The 19728-nt window shown below is 49.9% G+C and overlaps 1 protein-coding gene across 1 annotated transcript; it reads left to right on the forward strand.

The window, feature by feature from the left end:
* Window positions 1–13824: 13824 nt before the first annotated feature.
* On the forward strand, window positions 13825–19562 carry LOC125524952 (auxin response factor 14). Its single transcript, XM_048689982.2, has 10 exons — window positions 13825–14696; window positions 14804–14860; window positions 15465–15650; window positions 15745–15829; window positions 16447–16537; window positions 16622–16786; window positions 16975–17091; window positions 17164–17239; window positions 18252–18417; window positions 18509–19562. The coding sequence occupies exons 1-10, from the start codon at window positions 14439–14441 to the stop codon at window positions 19426–19428; spliced, it is 2121 nt and encodes a 706-aa protein (XP_048545939.1). The 5' UTR covers window positions 13825–14438; the 3' UTR covers window positions 19429–19562.
* The last annotated feature ends 166 nt before the right edge of the window (window positions 19563–19728 follow it).

The following is a 19728-nucleotide window of genomic DNA, read 5'->3' on the forward strand; positions in this document are numbered from 1 at the left end:
GAAAAGGAATCTATAACCATAGGGCCTCCGGCCGGGTGTGCTAAGCACGACATCCTGGATATAATAGATGGTAATACTCCAAGGTAAAGAAGAACAAATGTTGGATAGCAAGGAACTCAAGGTATAACACAGAACACGAACAAGTTTGTGTTGGAGGGAAGGCAATAAGGTTGTCGATGATAACACAATTCATCAAGGGCAAGGATGGTATTTCCCATGAAGAATTCAATAGATATCTTGGAAGAGCTCGAAATGTTTATGATGATCACGACACATTTGTCGAGAGATTTTTAAGATGTAATCGATCGGCGATGACATCAAGTCAAAGGAATGGTGAAGCGAAAGGTTATTGGAACCAAGGGTACGACACAAAATCAAAACCAAGCTCGCTATTCAAGGTGAAAAGATATGATGAGGAAGATCGACGTAAGCTTAGCTCATCATGGAAAATTATGCTCTGGGAATAAGGACCAGGTAGCACAGTTAAAATCAGCACGATAGTGATATAGCCGATCAGGCTAGAAATGACGTGATCGAGTGCAAACTCGTAAGTAAAGAAGATTACTAACAATTGTTTAATCGCGATGCGGACTCGATTCAGTTATCGGTGTCCTTGAGTGTTTAATGACTCAGAGCCCGTGAAAAAATTGGAATCAGTGAGAATGCAGTACCTGATGGAGAACCCATAAGAAATTATGCAGTTCCGTGTTAATCTCGAGATACCAGGGGGTAATACTCGACGACAAATCAAAGTAGAGGTTGGACTGGGTATTACTTCGCAGAAGACAAATGCTTAAACTTGCACAAGAAATGGTATTTAAAGGAGAACATGGTCGGAACCACGATTGCAAAAGGCCAGATCCCAGATATAAGATGAACTTATACCAAAGGAATAATTAATTTAAGAGAAGCTTTAATGATAAGATCTACATCGTGTCCATGGGCATGAACGCAAGGTTCAAGGTCGACTCCCACTTATCCAATGCATACCCTTTCATTCACTTCTCATTTTGGACGAAGTCGTAGTGTTGAAATTTTATCTGGTAAATCACCAGAAGAATATGACTCGTGAAAACTCTCGGGTTTGCACAGATTAGGGAAGGCATTGGTCCAACCCATCGGGTATCTTAGGAACATATACTACAAAGTTCAGAAGTAAATAACTCAAGCTCGCAAGCAGAGCAAGGTTGAGAAAGTAGAGGATACAATTTACCAAAGGCATTATGTATCCGAGGGAAGGCTCACAAAGTTATTGAATATGAAGGACATTGTCGGATAAAATCCATTAAAGGATCTGCCGGTCCATAACAGAGCTGATGTGAGTATCGGCACACAACCAGCGGAAGAAACAATGCGAAGGCATTGGATTATAGAAGCAACTGACTAATTCAAAGCTCACATGTAAAACAATTATGGTTTCCAAATCAAAGGATCAGAAGCAAACGCTCCGATTAAGGACAGATAGGTTGAGTAAGCTTAGGGGTAAAATTGACAACAATTTGATTGGTCGAGATCCAGCTCATGTTTAAAATGACGTCTGAGCCGAAAGGATGAATTCTAGGATCTGATTGAGGATTGCGAGCATTCGCAATATTTTGAATCAATGGACTCAAAATGATAGTGTCAAAGGCTGCCAATAAGATTACTATACTTATGGGATTAACCATAATGCAAGTAAGCAAGAATTTCAAGAGCAATAAGCTGCTAAGGATTTACGGAAGATCGAATACTGTTTCAAAGACCTTAGTGAAACACATAAACAACCGGGGATGGGCGGATACTCGGTATGTGCGAGGAATTATCTGTAGGGGTGTTCATGTGGGTAATGATCTGCATGGCAGTAGGCACAAAGTATTCTCGGAACAATAGAGAGAATTTTCACGGTATCTTGTAATAACAAGATCCATGGGATTGAAAAGGCAAGTGTATGTAGTTATCGGTAACGATATAACAGTGGCAGGGAATTGCAAAAGCAATGGGCACAAAGTCTCAAAAGAGTATCGGAGAGTAACTTCGAAATCTTCTGGTGCAGCAGGCGATCATCTGTGATAAGGGGCTCTCCGGGGGAAGTAGTTACGAAAACCTAGAGTCAGATTTAGTAAAATCATTTTAACCCGAATAAAAGAGAGATCAGAGTCCCAGAGTAAAGACGAGGAATAAAAGATTATAATACCACCCAATGGCGACGTGGGCCCGTAAGCCACACAGCCATGTTAGTAAAAGTTTAGCAATGACTAGACTCAACTTCGGCCAAGGAGTTGGAAAGGAGGATTCCTACAGGCAGTCGGCTCTGATATCAACGTGTGACGCCCCCGATTCAATCGTACACTAATCATACAAGCAAACGTGTACGATCAAGATCAGGGACTCACGGGAAGATATCACAACACAACTCTACAAATATAATAAGCCATCCAAGCATCATATTACAAGCCAGGGGCCTCGAAGGCTCGAATACAAGAGCTCGATCATAGACGAGTCAGCGGAAGCAACAATATCTGAGTACAGACATAAGTTAAACAAGTCTGCCTTAAGAAGGCTAGCACAAACTGGGATACAGATCGAAAGAGGCGCAGGCCTCCTGCCTGGGATCCTCCTAAACTACTCCTGGTCATCGTCAGCGGGCTGCACATAGTAGTAGGCACCTCCCGAGTAGTAGTAGTAGTAGTAGTAGTCGTCGACGGTGGCGTCTGACTCCTGGGCTCCAACGTCTAGTCGCAACAATCGAGAATAAAAAGGGGGAAAAGGGGGAGAAAAGCAACCGTGAGTACTCATCCAAAGTACTCGCAAGCAAGGAGCTACACTACATATGTATGCATTGGTATCAAATGGAATAAGGGTGTCATATGTGGACTGAACTGCAGAATGCCGGAATAAGAGGGGATAGCTAGTCCTTCCGAAGACTACGCTTCTGGTAACCTCCATCTTGCAGCATGTAGGAGAGAGCAGATGGTAAGTTCACCAAGTAACATCGCATAGCAATAATCCTAACTGATGATCCTCCCTTCGTCGCCCTGTGAGAGAGCGATCACCGGTTGTATCTAGCACTTGGAAGGGTGTGTTTTATTAAGTATCCGGTTCTAGTTGTCATAAGGTCAAGGTACAACTCCAAGTCGTCCTGTTACCGAATATCACGGCTATTCGAATAGATTAACTTCCCTGCAGGGGTGCACCACATAACCCAACATGCTCGATCCCATTTGGCCGGACACACTTTCCTGGGTCATGCCCGGCCTCGGAAGATCAACACGTCACAGCCCTACCTAGGCACAACAGAGAGGTCAGTACGTCGGTGTAAATCCTATGGCGCAGGGGTCTGGGCCCATCGCCCTTTGCACACCTGCACGTTGCGAACGCGGCCGGAAGCAGACCTAGCCTAGCAGGCGTTCCAGTCCAATCCGGCGCGCGCCGCTCAGTCGCTGACGTCATGAAGGCTTCGGCTGATACCACGACGTCGAGTGCCCATAACTGTCCCCGCGTAGATGGTTAGTGCGTATAGACCAGTAGCCAGACTCAGATCAAATACCAAGATCTCGTTAAACGTGTTATTTTGAAATAACCGTGAACGCCGACCAGGGCCAGGCCCACGTCTCTCCTAGGTGGTCTCAACCTGCCCTATCGCTTCGCCACAAAGATCCACTCAGAGGGCCGTCGGGACAAACGTCCTTTCGGACCCAATCCGTGAATCACTCGCGGGTACTCCTACGAGCCGACCCATCTTTAGTCATCACAAGTATCATATATTATGTATAGGTATATACCCGTGATCAACTCCCGAGTGATCACGGCCCGATAGTATAGCATGGCAGACGGACAAGAATGTATGGCCACTGATGATAAACTAGCATCCTATACTAAGCATTAGGATTGCATGTAAAGGTAGCAACAGTAGTAGCAAGGACAGGCTATGCATCAGGATAGGATTAACGGAAAGCAGTAACATGCTACACTACTCTAATGCAAGCAGTATAGAGGAGAGTAGGCGATATCTGGTGATCAAGGGGGGGCTTGCCTGGCTGCTCTGGCAAGAGAGAGGGGTCGTCAACACCGTAGTCGTACTGGGTAGCAGCGGCGTCGGTCTCGGTGTCTAGCGAGAGAAGAGGGAGAAGAAATAATAAATATAATGCAAACAAATGCATGACGATGCATGACATGACAAAGCGTGATGCCAGGTGTGCCCTAACGCGGTACGAGGTGGTACCGGTGAAGGGGGAAACATCCGGGAAATTATCCTCGGTGTTTCGCGTTTTCGGACTGATGAACCGGAGGGGAAAAGTTGCGTGTTCTCTATGTTAGGGATGCGTGGCGGATGAACGGGCTGCGTATCCGGATTCGTCTCGTCGTTCTGAGCAACTTTCATGTACAAAGTTTTTCCATCCGAGCTATGGTTTATTTTATATTGATTTTAAAAGATTTAAATCATTTTTAGGATTTATTTAATTAATTAAGTCAACATTATCTAGAATAGTGTTTGCTGACGTGATCATGACGTCAACAGTTGACCTGGTCAACCTAACAGGTGAGTCCAGCATGTCATACACTGCTTAGTCTAATTAGGGTTCAATTAACTTAACTAATTGATTAGATTAATTAAACAGGATTAACTAGTTTAATTAATTCTTTAATTACTTAATAAGTTAATTAATTAATTCATTAATTAATTCATTAATTTTATTTATTATTTATTTTTAATTCCCCCTTTTTTAATATCTTTTTCTTAAAACGTTTGGGGGTGGGACCCCCTGTCATAGGGCCCTGGGGGGCCGATGCGGGTTAACGGGCGCTACGGGCGCTGGGTTAGAGGGCAGCGAGCGAAGCCGCAGCCCACCCTGGTAGCGAGGTGAGGCCGTGCCGGTGCTGGTTTCGGGCGCGAGCGCCGGCGAAGTAGCAGCAGGCCGCGGCGGAAAACCGAGTGTGCGTGGGGCTCCTGGGGAGCACGGGCGGAGGCAGGTAGCGGTGGGACACCGGCGCCGGCGAAGCAAGATGCGGGCGGCGCGGGCGCATGCCAAATGAGAGGCACGGCCGGCGAGTGAGGCACGCCGGCGTGAGGGCAGTCGCAGGGGAGACAAGCAGAAGCAGAGCAGCTGCAGCAGGGGGCGAGGCGCGGGCCATGGCGGTGTGCGGCGCGAGCGGGGCAGCCAAAGGAGGGCGTGGCCGGGACGAGTTGCTGTCATCCAGCCGCAGCTCGCAGCAGGGAGCGGGGGTAGAGGAAAAGCGCAGCGGCGGGGCTCGTGTGCGAGTAGTAAGGGAGGCGAGGCGCAGCGATGCGGGGGAAGCGGGACGGTGGCGCGGCGAGCGAGCATCGCAGGCGAGGCGCGTCGGTGCGGGGCGACGGGCGCGGCCAGGGAGTAGCCCGACCGCGGTGAGCGCGGCGGTGCGGTCGCGCGGTGACTGGGCCAGGGGAAGGGGAGCTCACAAGGGGGGCGTAGGGATCTGGCAGAGGGCTCGGGGAGGAGTTGAGGTCGCGTCCGGCGAGGAGGAGACGAGGACGAGGGCGGCGATGGAGTCGTGGCAGCGCAGGGCTCCGGTGTCGGTGAGGCAGAGGCCACGGGTGGGCGTCGCGCGAGGAGGAAGGGTCGATAAGGGGGTCCGGTGACAGGGCGGGGCCGCATCGAGGACGGGCGCCGACGTCGGGTGGCGCGGGGCGCGCTCGTCGAGGTGGATCCCCGATCCAGATCAAGGAGAGCGAGGGGAATTGTGGGGGTAGGGGGAAGGAGTGGACCGAGCGGGGTGGAGTGGGGGTCGTTGGGTGCGGTTAGGGTTCGGGGGGAGTGGCCTTGTAGGCCAGAGAGAGTGAGGGGCGTGGGCTGGCCTGGCGGCCTGATTGGCCCAGAGGCCAGCTGGGCCGCGGCCCAGAGAGGGGGAGTGGCCTCTTATTTTATTTTCTGTTTCTGTTTTACATTTTCCTTTTTTTATTATTTTCCTTTTCTGTTTTATTTTACTTTTAATTTCTTTAGTTTTGCAAAATATGACAACAGCTCCTAAATTAATGTCTCTGAATAACCCACGGCCTTAAAAAAGTTTGGTGACTACATCAACTAGTTTAACATTTGTTTACTAATTTAAAAGCACTCAATTAATTGTTTTGCTACCGTTTTATTTAGTTAAGTGCATTTAAACTTTTTATAAGAACTTGGTTTATCCACCAATATTGCTTATGAATTATTTGGGACAAACCGAACAATTTTGTTTTATTGTTTGAAATTTTTTGTTGTATGCCATATTAGGAATTTGAATGTTGAATCGGTTTTTGAACTAACGAGGGATTAGTAACAGAAACGGAGGTGACGTGGCATCATTAGCAGAGTTTTTATGTAGCCTAATTATCCGGGTGTCACAAGAATTGAGCATAGTTATGAGAATATCTAGGCATGATCATGTATATAGGCATCACGTCCGTGACAAGTAGACCGAAACGATTCTGCGTATACTAATATTACTCCACTCATCGACCGCTATCCAGCATGCATCTAGAGTATTAAGTTAAAAACAGAGTAACGCCTTAAGCAAGATGACATGATGTAGAGAGATAAATTCATGCAATATGAAATAAACCCCATCTTGTTATCCTCGATGGCAACGATGCAATACGTGCCTTGCTGCCCCTTCTGTCACTGGAAAAGGACACCGCAAGATCGAACCCAAAGCTAAGCACTTCTCCCATGGCAAGAACTAGTAATCTAGTTGGCCAAACCAAACGGATAATTCGAAGAGACTTGCAAAGATAACCAATCATACATAGGAATTCAGAGAAGATTCAAATATTATTCATAGATAGACTTGATCATAAACCCATAATTCATCGGTCTCAACAAACACACCGCAAAAAGAAGATTACATCGAATAGATCTCCACAAGAGAGGAGGAGAACTTTGTATTGAGATTCAAAGAGAGAGAAAAAGCCATCTAGCTACTAACTATGGACCCGAAGGACTGAGGTAAACTACTCACACTTCATCGGAGGGGCTATGATGATGTAGAAGCCCTCCGTGATGACAGCCCTCTTCCGGCGGAGCTCCGAAACAGGCCCCAAGATGGGATCTCGTGGATACAGAAAGTTGCGGCGGTGGAATTAGGTTTTTGGCTCCTTGTTCTGATCGTTTGGGGGTACGTATGTATATATAGGAGGAAGGAGTATGTCGGTGGAGCATCGAGCGGCCCACGAGGCAGGGGTGACCGCCTCTTTTACTCATTGGAGTAGGGTCCAAGTCTCCTGGATCACGTTCGGTGAGAAAATCACGTTCCCGAAGATTTTATTCCGTTTGGACTCCGTTTGATATTCCGTTTCTCCGAAACACTGAAATAGGCAAAAACAGCAATTCTGGGCTGGGCCTCCGGTTAATATGTTAGTCCCAAAAATAATATAAAAGTGGAAAATAAAGCCCAATATAGTCCAAAACGGTAGATAATATAGCATGGAGCAATCAAAAATTATAGATACGTTGGAGATGTATCAATAACCAATCATACATAAAAGAATTCAGAGAAGATTCAAATATTATTCATAGATAGACTTGATCATAAACCCACAATTCATCGGTCTAAACAAACACACCGCAAAAAGAAGATCACATCGAATAGATCTCCATGAGAGAGGGGAGAACATTGTATTGAGATCCAAAAAGAGAGAAAAAGCCATCTAGCTACTAACTATGGACCCGTAGGTCTGAAGTAAACTACTCACACTTCATCGGAGGGGCTTGGATGATGATGTAGAAGCCTTCCGTGATCGATTCCCCTTCCGGCGGAGCTCCGGAACAGGCCCCAAGATGGGATCTCGTGGATACAGAAAGTTGCGGCGGTGGAATTAGGTTTTTGGCTCCGTCCCCAATCGTTTGGGGGTACGTAGGTATATATAGGAGGAAGGAGTACGTCGGTGGAGCTTCGAGGGGCCCACGAGGCAGGGGGGCGCTCCCTCCACCCTCGTGACTGCCTCGTGGCTTTCTTGACGGAGGGTCCAAGTCTCCTAGGTCTTATCTGATGAGAAAATCATGTTCCCAAAGGTTTCATTCCGTTTGGACTCCATTTGATATTCTGTTTCTCCGAAACACTGAAATAGGCAAAAAAACAATTCTGGGCTGGGCCTCCGGTTAATAGGTTAGTCCCAAAAATAATATAAAAGTAGAAAATAAAACCCAATATAGTCCAAAACAGTAGATAATATAGTATGGAGCAATTAAAAATTATAGATACGTTGGAGACGTATCAGTGCACCAGCCAAGAGTGCCACCCACGCGCACATCCGGGTGTCTGTGTCTATTCAATGCCGGAGCGACGTGGTGTGAGTATTCTCTCCGCATTCAAACATGATGAATGTTTGTCTGCCTGCCAACATCAAACAAGTGTGATTGCTGAGAAACCCACTCGGACGCTCACATTCACATCACCCATCGCTTGGACTGGCTGACGCCCGCTATTTATACGTGGCCAGGCCGGCATAATTCGCACTGCACTACAACTCCACTCCCGATCTCCTCCGTGCAAGATGTTCGCCATGACCTCGAGCTCCAAAGCGTTGTAGGATAGCCTCTCCACCGAACGGAAGTAGAAGCTGGCCGGCACTGCGGCCACTGGCAAGTCCGTCGTGCCAATCAGATAGAGGTTGGCTTAACGACACGCTTGCCAAAGGACAATGACGTCAACGAGACGATGGACAAGGCGTACGATGACGAGTCGGCGCCACCGCCCTCACTGGTGCATGGCTACATCACCTTGGAGCAGGCACGGGCACACTTCAATGACGTAATGGCGGTAGAGCAGCCGGCACTACCGGTGTTGGTGTTCTGGTAGGTGCAGAAGGACCAAAGCTACAACCTCCGGCTCCTCGACGAGCATCGGCTCGTGGAGGGGAAAATCGCTGGCGCGTAGACGAACGCCAATGCCGTTGTGGCATGGTCGTAGAGGATCCGGGTTTCCGGGATGACCAGCGGGTGCTGTACAAGTCAATGCGCATGGCACACGAGATCCGCCACGAGCGTGGTAGTTGCGTGTCCTGCGGGTGGAGAGGGACGCACTGTTCAGGAGACAGACGCGGAGGTGGCCGAAGAAGGCCGCGCTGCCACCGCGGTTTACGCCATGCCGCCACGACGACAAGGCCGGCCTGTCCATGTCCGGCGCCGTTGCCATGATAGATTCGAGTGAGGAAGGGTAGCACATGGGAAGCCGCCACAGCTTGGATCCAGGGAAGACCTCCTCTTCCGCTGCTGCTGCACTTTCCGGTGATCATAGTCGGTTAGTTTGCCGGACATGGGAAAACAAGACATGGGACACGCACTCCGTCACGGCTTTTGTTTTCTTGAAATATTTTGAATATGTAATGAATTTGATCCGGTTTAAATAAAAATTATCCGGTTTGCGTAAAATTCGTCAGTTTTGTTTACATTTGGTTTGGAATGTGGGCGAGTATGATCGAATGGTCGGCTTCTGTATAGAACTAGCAATAATGTGCGTGCAATGCACGTTTATATTAGGTATGATATTAGTTGCACGCTATATATAAGATATATCTGTTACACGTTGATATTTGGTAAGATATCAATTAGGCCTCCTTTGATTCATATGATAGAAATGTAGTGGGAATAGGAAAATCATAGGAAGTGAGATGACATGCATCTCAATTCCTATAGAGAAAGAGATGTCATTTGATGCATAGAATAGGAATTTTTTCATTGAGTCTTAGCTAATGTTTTTTTCCTCCAAAATGTGAAGGATTGATTCCTATCCTATATAGGAATAGGAATCCATTCCTACAAACCGAAGAGCCTCAAAGGAAATTTTCCTATGCAAATCCTATCCTATAGAAATCCTATGACATTCCTACGAACCAAAGAAGGCCTTACTTTTTACGCGGGAATGGTAAGATATTAATTACGTGGCAGATTTCATGGGATAGCGTTGAGTGAAAACGTGTTTATAGCCAATGGCAGTGGTGGGTAATTAGATCGTTAAACATGTTTGGTGCTCAACATTGGAGTGATTTGAACCGCTAGATAAAATGATTTGACGGTCGAGATGATTTGGATCTGTTTCTTTAGGCCTTTTTATATTGGTATATTAATATAGATATAGATATATAGATACAATGCCCGTTTTAAAACTTGTACGAAAGGGTCCGGTTCGTGGCACACACTGTTGGCGGCTAAATTTCATGTTTTGATTTTTTTTGAAACATATTCGAAATTTGACCTCAATTTAAAAAAATATTCAAGATCTGACCCTTTTGCTACCGCCAGTGACCATGGCGGTAGGGTATACCAGCCTACCGCCAAGGTCCCCAGCGATAGGGGGCAGCAAAAACCTCCTAAGTATTGAACACAGTGCGTGCTCGTGCCTACCGCCAGCTTGGCGGTAGAGTTGTGCAGGCTACCGCCAGCCCGATTGGCGGTAGAGATGTTTCCTACCGTCAAAGTCCCTGACGGTAGGCTGTTAGACCCTACCGCATGGACTCTGACGGTAGCGAAAAGATCAGATCTCAAAATTGTTTTAAACTAGAATCAAATATTAAATAGGTTTTAGAAAAAGTCAAAACACGAAAATTTGCCACTGTTGGCCATAGACGCCCCGGTTGCCTCGCTTATCCAGACTCGGGCGAGACCACGAGGGCCACTCACCGGCACGGAGACGGACCCCACCACTCTTCATGACCAGCGTCGCGTCACCGGCCCGGCCAGCAGCGGCTGCAACCAGTATCCAAGCACTGTGGCACACTCCACTGTCGCATTTGACCGGTGAACAGCGGCGGCATCCGATGAGCCAGCCAGTCCAGTGGCAGCAAAGCCTGGGGCTGGGCAGTCGCCCCTCGTCTTTCCGGCCGGGCAGGGCAGGGCACGTGAACCCCCCAGAGCGTCAGCGAGTCAGAGGCAGCGGCGTTCGTCAGAGCATAGCGAGTACGCGGTCGACACGCCCCCCGGGAAAGCCGAGCCCTCCCTCCCTCTCCCCGCTCCGCTCTGCTCCCCCCCGCGTCCTGTCACCCGACGCGCCAACACGAGAGAGAAAGCCAGCGCCCACGCCTCACGCCCTCACGCGCGCGCGCATGGGCACACATGAGAATTCACACACATGACAGTCAGATGACACGCCGCGTCGTAGCAAACCCGCCGCTTGGCCGCACGGCGTGCAGGAGCTTTCGGCGAGCTCGGGAGCCACGGGCGAAGGTGAAACCGCTGCGAGCGCCCGGCTGAGGCCAACTCCAACTCGTGACCCCAAACAGAACGTCAATTTTATTCGTTTTTCGTTCGTTTGAGGATGGCAATGAGGCTATGTCCGCCCGGATTCGTGGATGTAGCGGACGGCTGTCCAACGCGCGGTCGCATCTCGCGCGCATACAATTTCTTTTCGCACACACATGTCTTTTATTTTCGACATTGATTTTTGATACATACATGGCAGTACATCATCAAATTTTCACTAGAATAGCAAGACCAAAGAACACAACAACCATAAAAAGACATTTTAAAAGATGACCAACTTCCATAATTGCTTCCGTAAGTTAGATTAATGCCTTCTCGATGTATTTATTGTTGATCTGCGGAGGCTCGATCTTGCGTGCTTCTTTCTTCCTCAAGTCTAGAGAAGTAGACGTTGCTTCCTCGCATCTAGTCTGATGTCTAGCATCTATTCTAGCAACAAGTGCATTAGTCCCATCTCTAGCCTCTATGACAGCTAAAAGTGCACGAACATCTACTAAATCGCGGTTTATCAATATATCGATGTAATCTTCTTCCCAATATCAAAAATTGCATCCATTCTACACAATATAATTTTAAGTTAGCACAACTAGTTAAATCCGAGAGCACAAATGAAGCTAAAATAGCACATACCCTATCGGTTGAGCACTTGATGAACAGTCATCCGAAATATTCCGGCGTTGTAGACATGCGGCGCAAGACCTTCTTCGGGCAGTCGTCGCACTTAATGAGTGGCGACGGCGCGCCGACGAGCTTTTTGGCCAGCACCGAGCCCGGCCAACCGCCGTTCATCTATCTACCGGCGGACCGTCGATGGTGTAGATCCGAGCGGCTAGAGGCGGAGTCAGTACCTGCATGCGGCCTTGCTGGGGCCTTCCGGTCCGGTGCCTGGCCAGTCCATGGCACAACACGGCCTCCCACAGCCGGACGAGCTCAAACCTAACCAGATCCGCTCGAAATCCGGCCGTCGGGTGCGCAAATCAGGTGGCCGTTGTTGGGTAGCTCGGGTGCATCGAGGGAAAGAGGGTTGGGCGAGTGCACATCCGAGCTGGACAACTGCAATGGCAGTGGCGGCGACCGTGGCGAGGGGCAAGAGTGAAGAAGAGTGGATGGGGTGCGCCTGAAAGGAGAAGGGGGGCGGATAAAAAAAGGGATCCTTGTGCCACCGACGGGCGGGACAGGGGAGGACGCGCGCACAGTCCACCCGTTCGCGCGCTGTCCGTTTCACCTCAAAAACGGGTCAAACTTGAGTTGGCGATGAATCGAAGACGGACAAAAAACAGACATTGTCCATTTGTGTCCGCGCGCTAGGCCGTTTGGTATGTCCGTTTTACCCAAACGGCAAATCTGTTTTTGGCGATGCGCGCGCGGTAAATCTGTTTTTGCGCGCCGCGCGTCCAACCCCTGTTGGAGATGCTCTAAAACGGCTCAAATTTTAGCCGGAGATGGGTCAAAAGTGGACAAAAATCAAACAAAAGTCCGTTTACATCCGCACGCTGGGTCGTCTGGTATGTTCGTTTTAGCCAAACAGACGCATTTGAACAGGATGGAGTCACGCGCCGGAGTTGGCCTTACGCCCACACGCGCGCGCATGGGCTCACATGAGAGTCAGATGACACGCCGTGTCGCCGCTCGGCCGCACGGCATGCAGCGGCGGCTTTCGGCGAGGGTGGCACGAGCGACGGGGGAAAGCGGGAGGGGTGGAGATCGGCGGGCGACCGCTCGGGGCGCCCGGCTGAGCCGCTGGCCGCGCCGTGCTGCCGAGTTAAAGGCGGAGGAGGGAGGGTCCCCGTGGGACGTGACGGGCCCTCTCCTGTGTGGTGAGTGCTGACGCCTTCCCCGACTGCTGTGCACGTCGCCTCGTGGTTGATTGATTTCCCTGCTTCGCGCGATCTTTTTGCACTGTCTGCCTGGACCGCTGTAGACAGAGAGAGAGAGAGAGAGGGGTGAGAAAGGAGTGGGTGGGGGAGCGAGGAAAAAGTGGGCGGGGAATCTCGCGGAGGCCGCGCTCGGCTGTATTCCCGGGCTCTCTTGTCGCGCCGCTCCGCCCCACACGACCACGGGCGGGCTGCCGCCGGGGACCAGTGGAGTGGCGGGCCCCGGTGTCATCAAGATTGGCCGTCGACGGACGGACGGACCCGTTTGCCCTCGCTGTTGTGTTGCTGACTTGCCGTGCCGGTGGTGGTTCTCCGTTTCTCTGGCCACGTGAAACAATCGTGCCGTTCCCTTCCGTGTGACAGGGTTTTTCCACGTAAACAATGACTTTGGCGGTCGTCTTGGGTTCCGGGTTTCACGTGGAGGCATGTGTTTTCATACTTTGTTTAACCTAGTACGCACTACACTCCAATGTTTCTCAACATTCGGTGCTCCTAATCACTGCCTAGATGACTAAACTAGCAACAGAGTACATTTTTTGAACGGAACTGGTTACCTTCCTCAGTAAAGTAAAGAGAGTGCATTCCTTTAGCAGCAGGAGCGCCTTTCGCCCTTTGCTCAGTTCGAATCGAGTTGCGACGACCGGCCCTTTAAATTTGTGGCGCACCCATGCACATTTGCGGCAGCACGTGACAGCGACACTGCCGGGCCTCTCCACGCCCCCTGAGACAAGCCACGCACAGCGCAGGCGCAAATAGACAAGCAGCGCAGCGCACCCCCACGAAAGCAACCTTTGCCTCTCTCTTTGCCCCGACGCGCGGCCCGAGGGAGCCACCCCCCTCTCTCTCTATTGCTGTGCGGGAACGGTGGAGGGAGGGAGCGGCAGCCACCACCCGACCGGACCCGGCCGAGACCATCCGTCCAAGCGCGGAACCCGACGCGGGGCAAGCAAACAAAGACCACCGGAAAAGGCCGGCGGGCGAGCCAAGCCCGGGCGCCTTTCGAGGCCCCCATCGCCATAAAGGCGCCGCGGCACGGCACAGGCCAGCAGCCGGCTACAGTGAGCGAGCGAGCACAGCGACCGCCGCAGCGTCCGGGGGAGACCACGGTGGGGGCGGGCGCCAGTTGCCGTACTCCCTGCCTTGGTAGTAGTGGATGGGACGGGCGGAGCGACATGGCTAGAGCGCGACGCGTTCGGCTTCGCGGGGTGGGCATTCATTGTTCGGTCCTGCCGCTGCCGCTGCCGCTGCCGCCACCGGTGCTAGCACCATAACTCGCTCCTCTGCGCCGCCATCCACCGCGCTGCGACGGCATTAACGCGGCGGGGGTTGGTCTAGCTAGCTAGCTAGCTTTGGGGGGAGAGCGACCGACCGACCGATGGGGATCGACCTGAACAGCGTGGAGGAGGACGGGGAGGCGGCGGCGGCGGCGGCTGTCGGCGTGTGCGGGGAGCTGTGGCACGCGTGCGCGGGGCCCGGCGTGGCGCTGCCCAGGCGCGGGAGCGCCGTCGTCTACCTGCCGCAGGCGCACCTCGCGGCGGGCGGCGGGGAGGCCCCGGCCCCGGCGCCGGCCCCGGCCGGGGCGCCGCGCGTGCCGCCCCACGTGGCGTGCCGCGTCGTCGGCGTCGAGCTATGCGTGAGTCCCCTTGCCATCCTCGCGTCCGGCCGTTCCGCTTCTTCTTCTACCTCTGAAACGAAGCCTCCTGATCGATCGATGGCGTGATTTTCGTGGTGCGCTTGCAGGCGGATGCGGCGACGGACGAGGTGTACGCGCGCCTCGCGCTGGTGGCGGACGCCGAGGTCAGTGCTCCTCCTTCAGTATCTTACTGTCGTTCGCTTCCATTTCCATTTCCATTTGGGGATCTCGGCTGTTGCTGTTCTATGTCAGTCGTTTCCTCCCCTTTTCCATATGCATTTGGTTCGTCGGAGCGTAGAGAGTTGGCATCACCAGTATGATTTCCGACAGTGAAATGTTGGAGCCTGAAACATGAACATTATCTCTCCTGCATCATTGTTTTCGGCAGTGAAATGTCGGAACCTGAAACACGAACATCGCCTCCCAGGCTCCCATGCATCCTTGTTTCCTTACCAGCTCACCCTGGCATCAGTTTCTACTGTACTATAAATCGTTGCTTAATTCCTCTTCATCTTTTGCTTCTGGATGTGAGTCTTTCATTGTGACCTTGGGGAAGGTACACTTGTTTTCCTCCAAAAAAAGAAATCATAGTAGTACGTAGTACATGAGAGCATGAATACACCGGTCCTGCCAAAACCGTAAGCATAACTACAGATGGCACGTAGTTATTACGATTTTGCTTGCAATGGAGTAGTATACCTGCGAACTTGCAAACAAGGTAAAATGCCATTCATTGCTCTGTGTAAGTGTTCCTCTTCTGTGCTTCAGATGTTCAGACAAAACGTCCGTGAGTCTGCATCCGAAGAGGGAGAAGACGGGATGGCGGGTGGTGACGGAGAGAAGAAGCCCCGTATGCCTCACATGTTCTGCAAGACCCTCACTGCCTCCGATACGAGCACGCATGGAGGTTTCTCCGTTCCTCGCCGGGCGGCCGAGGACTGTTTCGCACCTTTGGTAAGGCGCTTGGAAAAAAAAATCTAAACCTGCACATTCGTATAGTCGCTTGTGCTGCTGATCTCACCTCTTTAATCTCTTCAATTCTTTGCAGGACTACAAGCAGGTTAGGCCTTCTCAAGAGCTCGTTGCCAAGGATTTGCATGGCACGCAATGGAGGTTTCGCCATATTTATAGAGGTGTGTAACATGTCATGTTTACTTGGAGATTTTGCGGTTGCTGTTGCGATATTCATATACCTTCATGCTTTGCGTGGAAAGTAAAAAAAAACTGCTATGCTTGCTGCATATGCTTTGATAAAGGCCGAATTTAGGGTATCAAATCTGGTTATGAAATCAGTTAGCTTGATTATTGTGGTTGCATTTGGAATTCAAGTCATTAGACGAGTAAGGTGGGCAATTCAAGGTGTCATCAAGTTTCTGTTAGTACTTTGTAGTATGAAAATGGTAATTTGTCTTCCCTTTCTTCATTGCCGACTTAAATTATGAAAGTGAAATTATGCCCCCATCTGTGACTCCTTAGGCTCTTGTTGTCATTTCTCTTGATAGGTCAGCTAGCTTTTGTTTTATTTTATCTGAGATCCTAGTGTGATCAATTTTCTAGTCGCGTTTAGTGAGTTTGTTCCTTGTTTTGACCTACTTAATACGCCTGAAGTTCTTGGGCAATGGATTTAAGTGTTAAACGTCATCTTCAGTAACTTACTACTCATTTTACTAGCATTGTCCAATATGTTTATTTCACCTTCTCTCAACTTGGTTCGCAATTTGATGCGCGGTAATACTGTCTGAAATTCCAGGTCAACCTCGTAGGCATCTTCTAACAACAGGCTGGAGTTCGTTTGTCAACAAGAAAAAACTAGTCTCCGGGGATGCAGTCTTATTTCTTCGGTAAGCATCTGGCAATTTAATGAATTAATGCTTTGTATGTTTTCTACATTCTTGTCAATGCCATAGACATTCTTTTTTTTACAGAGGTGATGATGGTGAACTAAGATTGGGTGTACGGAGAGCAGTTCAGCTTAGAAATGAAGCCCTTTTTAAAGCTGTCAACAGTAATGAATCAAAGCTGCACACACTATCTGCTGTTGCCAGTTCCTTGGAAAATAGAAGTATTTTCCATGTTTGTTTCGACCCAAGGTTTGTCTGTCAATGCACATTAAGTTAGGAAGTTCTGATTATTCACTTGGGCTATGCATATATTCTGTCTTTGCAATTTGATGGTCCTTTTGTCTTCATGGTGCTTCAGTCTTGTGCTTTACTACGCCTTTTAAGTATTATAAAACAGCTAGTGACCTAAATAATTCCAGTTTCTCATCCTTCCGCAGGAGTGGTGCATCAGAATTTATTGTGCCATATTGGAGGTTCTCTAAGAGCTTGAACCATTCGTTTTCCATTGGAATGAGATTTAAAGATTCCAATGAGAGTGATGATGCAAATGAGAGGTCTGTCCTTTTAGCTCACTGAAAATTGCATTTTTGTACATCAGTTGTTGAATTTTCATTTTTGTTCTGCAGGTCTACTGGATTGATTTCAGGTATTAGTGAAGTTGACCCCATAAGATGGCCTGGATCAAAATGGAGATGCCTACAGGTATACATGTGACTAAGATACTAGTTATGGTTCTCAACTCTGGCTTGTAGGTTCTTCACTTCTATGTTCATTGACTGTCGTGTTCTAGAAGTACTTGCCACTGTTTCTCCTGAAATAAAGACTGGAATTCCAACTCTTAGTAAAATGAGCTTCTCTCACTATTGATTTTTCAGTATTTCAGAGACTAGGTAGCTCTCTTTCTAGAATTGACTGAGTGCACTTTCTGTATTTGCGATAGCACTTGGACCAGGTAGTTATATAACAGTGAACAAGGTATAGGGTGCATAACATGGAAACCGTTATGATAGGCTGGTAGAAGCTAAGTTGAATGAAATATTAGAGAAAATATTAACCCTATCAACTGTCCAAAACCGGATCTTGTATTTACAATGAGCAACAGCACTTTCGTCATTTTTTTGGTCTAAGACTTTGAATTGTCCTCCATCAAAGTAAAATTCTTTTCAAAACTTGAACTTAGGTGATGGGTTGCCATTGCTGTGATCAGATCCCTATCTGAGTTCTGATTCAAAGTCATAACATCATTGACCTGAAAATGGAAAATATCCATAACTTTTAGGGAGTTCCCGTTTGTGAACTATAACCACAGATGCATTTAGGGTGCGTTTGGATGCTACCCATGCTGGCCCTACCAAACTGCGGGCTCGCCAAAAAATTGGCGCACCATCCGGCCGCCCGCGATTTGGCCCTGCGTTGGCGAAAAAATGAACTGCACTTGCCCATGTAGCCCCGGCGGACCAAATAATTGGTTCCGAACCAAACGGGAGCCCTGCCCTTGGTCAACGCCGATGTTTTGGCGTGGCGTCCGCAGGCTCCAAACCAAACAGCCCCTTAACTTGTCCTCGATAAAAATGTATGTATGTAGAACTAAAATACGTCTAGATACAACCATTTCTCTGATAAGTATTTCTGGACGAAGGGAGTACTACATAGTAGGTTGTGGTCCTCAAATTTCTGCTGAAGTGAAGTGTTGCTTTGTTTTCATGTTTTACAGGTAAGATGGGATGATGGTAACCATTGCAACCACCAACGCAGGGTTTCTCCGTGGGAGATTGAGAGAGTTGGTGGTTCAATCTCAGTTACTGATTGTCTGTCGGCATCCAGTTCGAAGCGAGCCAAATTGTACTTTCCTCAAGGCAATTTGGATGCTCCAGTTACCGGTAGGTCCTGCAGCATGACTCAGACATCTGTTTTGATACATGTTAGCTTCATTGTGTCTTTTTCGAATTAACCCTGTGACCAAACTTGCAGATGGAAATGGTTATCCGGACTCAGTGGAAACTGGAAGCTTCCACAGGGTCTTGCAAGGTCAAGAATTGTTGATGGGCTCTAGGGCTCATGGCGCTGCGCGCTCCCAGTCGCCCGACGTCGCAAAGTTTCGAACTCCGGATCACCAGCGGTTCTCCGCGAATGCGCGGAGCTACATCCCGCAGCAGAGCCCGGTGGAGTTTCCCTACCATTCCTCAGGCTTCGGCGAATCCCTCAGGTTCCCAGAGGTCTTGCAAGGTCAAGAAATGTCTCAAGCACTTCGCTTCTACCAAGGAACTGCTTTTGACGCCCGCGCGCAGCACGGCGGCGTCGTCGGCCCGTTCGGCTACGCGCAACGATCAGCTGCGCCGGGTGGACTGTCGCCTGCAGCTCAGGGCTATGCTCTCGGGCAGTTCACGCCGTCGGCGGCGGCGGCGAAAGTGTCCTCTCCTTCCTCCGTCCTGATGTTTAACCAGGCGACGGTCCCGCAGTTCGACTTGGAAGGCAGAGCCAGCAGCTACAGAGGCGCGTATGGCGGCCAGTGTCCTCCCGCCATGGAGATGGCGAGGGAGACGGAGGAGGCCTGGCCGTGCGCACAGCGCCGGACGCCAAGCGTGACGGGGACGGGGTGCCGCCGGTTCGAAGAATGGATAAAGGCCTCGACTCCGGCGAGTGCTGACGGTGGCAGGGCCAGACCGGCGGCCGCCGGAGACGTCGTCGGGCGGAGCAACTGCCGGCTGTTTGGGTTCTCCCTGACTGATCAGAAGGTGCTGGGAGGAGCAGGTGAGGGTGATGCCAAGGAAGGGGACGCGGATGATGTGGTGGCGGAGTGCGCCGACCCGCGGGTGCTCGACTTGTTTGGGCGCGGCCACCCTGCTCCCGGCGCTCTGCATGCCATCGTCGCCGCTCCCCTGGGGATGTGATGGTGCTGCTCAGTTGCGTACGTTGTAGTATCGGACAATTGGTTTTCCATTGGTTGAAGACGGACGCCATCTGTAATCTCTCACCTAGGCCACTCTTAAATTCTAGCAGTAGATTCTACTCTACTTGACATTCACTTGCGTGGATCTTGATGCTTCTTATGAGTCGTCACCTTCTGAACACCTGCGTGAGCGGGGAACCTGATGCTACTAGGGCGTGTTTGGTTCCAGTTTTGAACAGTAGTCGCATTACATGCTCTTCTCAACCTAGCCTGGTTGAGGGAAAACAGGCCCTAATACCGA

Source organism: Triticum urartu, chromosome 1A, assembly GCF_056163025.1.
Source record: "Triticum urartu cultivar PI428250 chromosome 1A, HENAU_Tu73, whole genome shotgun sequence".
Taxonomy (NCBI): domain Eukaryota; kingdom Viridiplantae; phylum Streptophyta; class Magnoliopsida; order Poales; family Poaceae; genus Triticum; species Triticum urartu.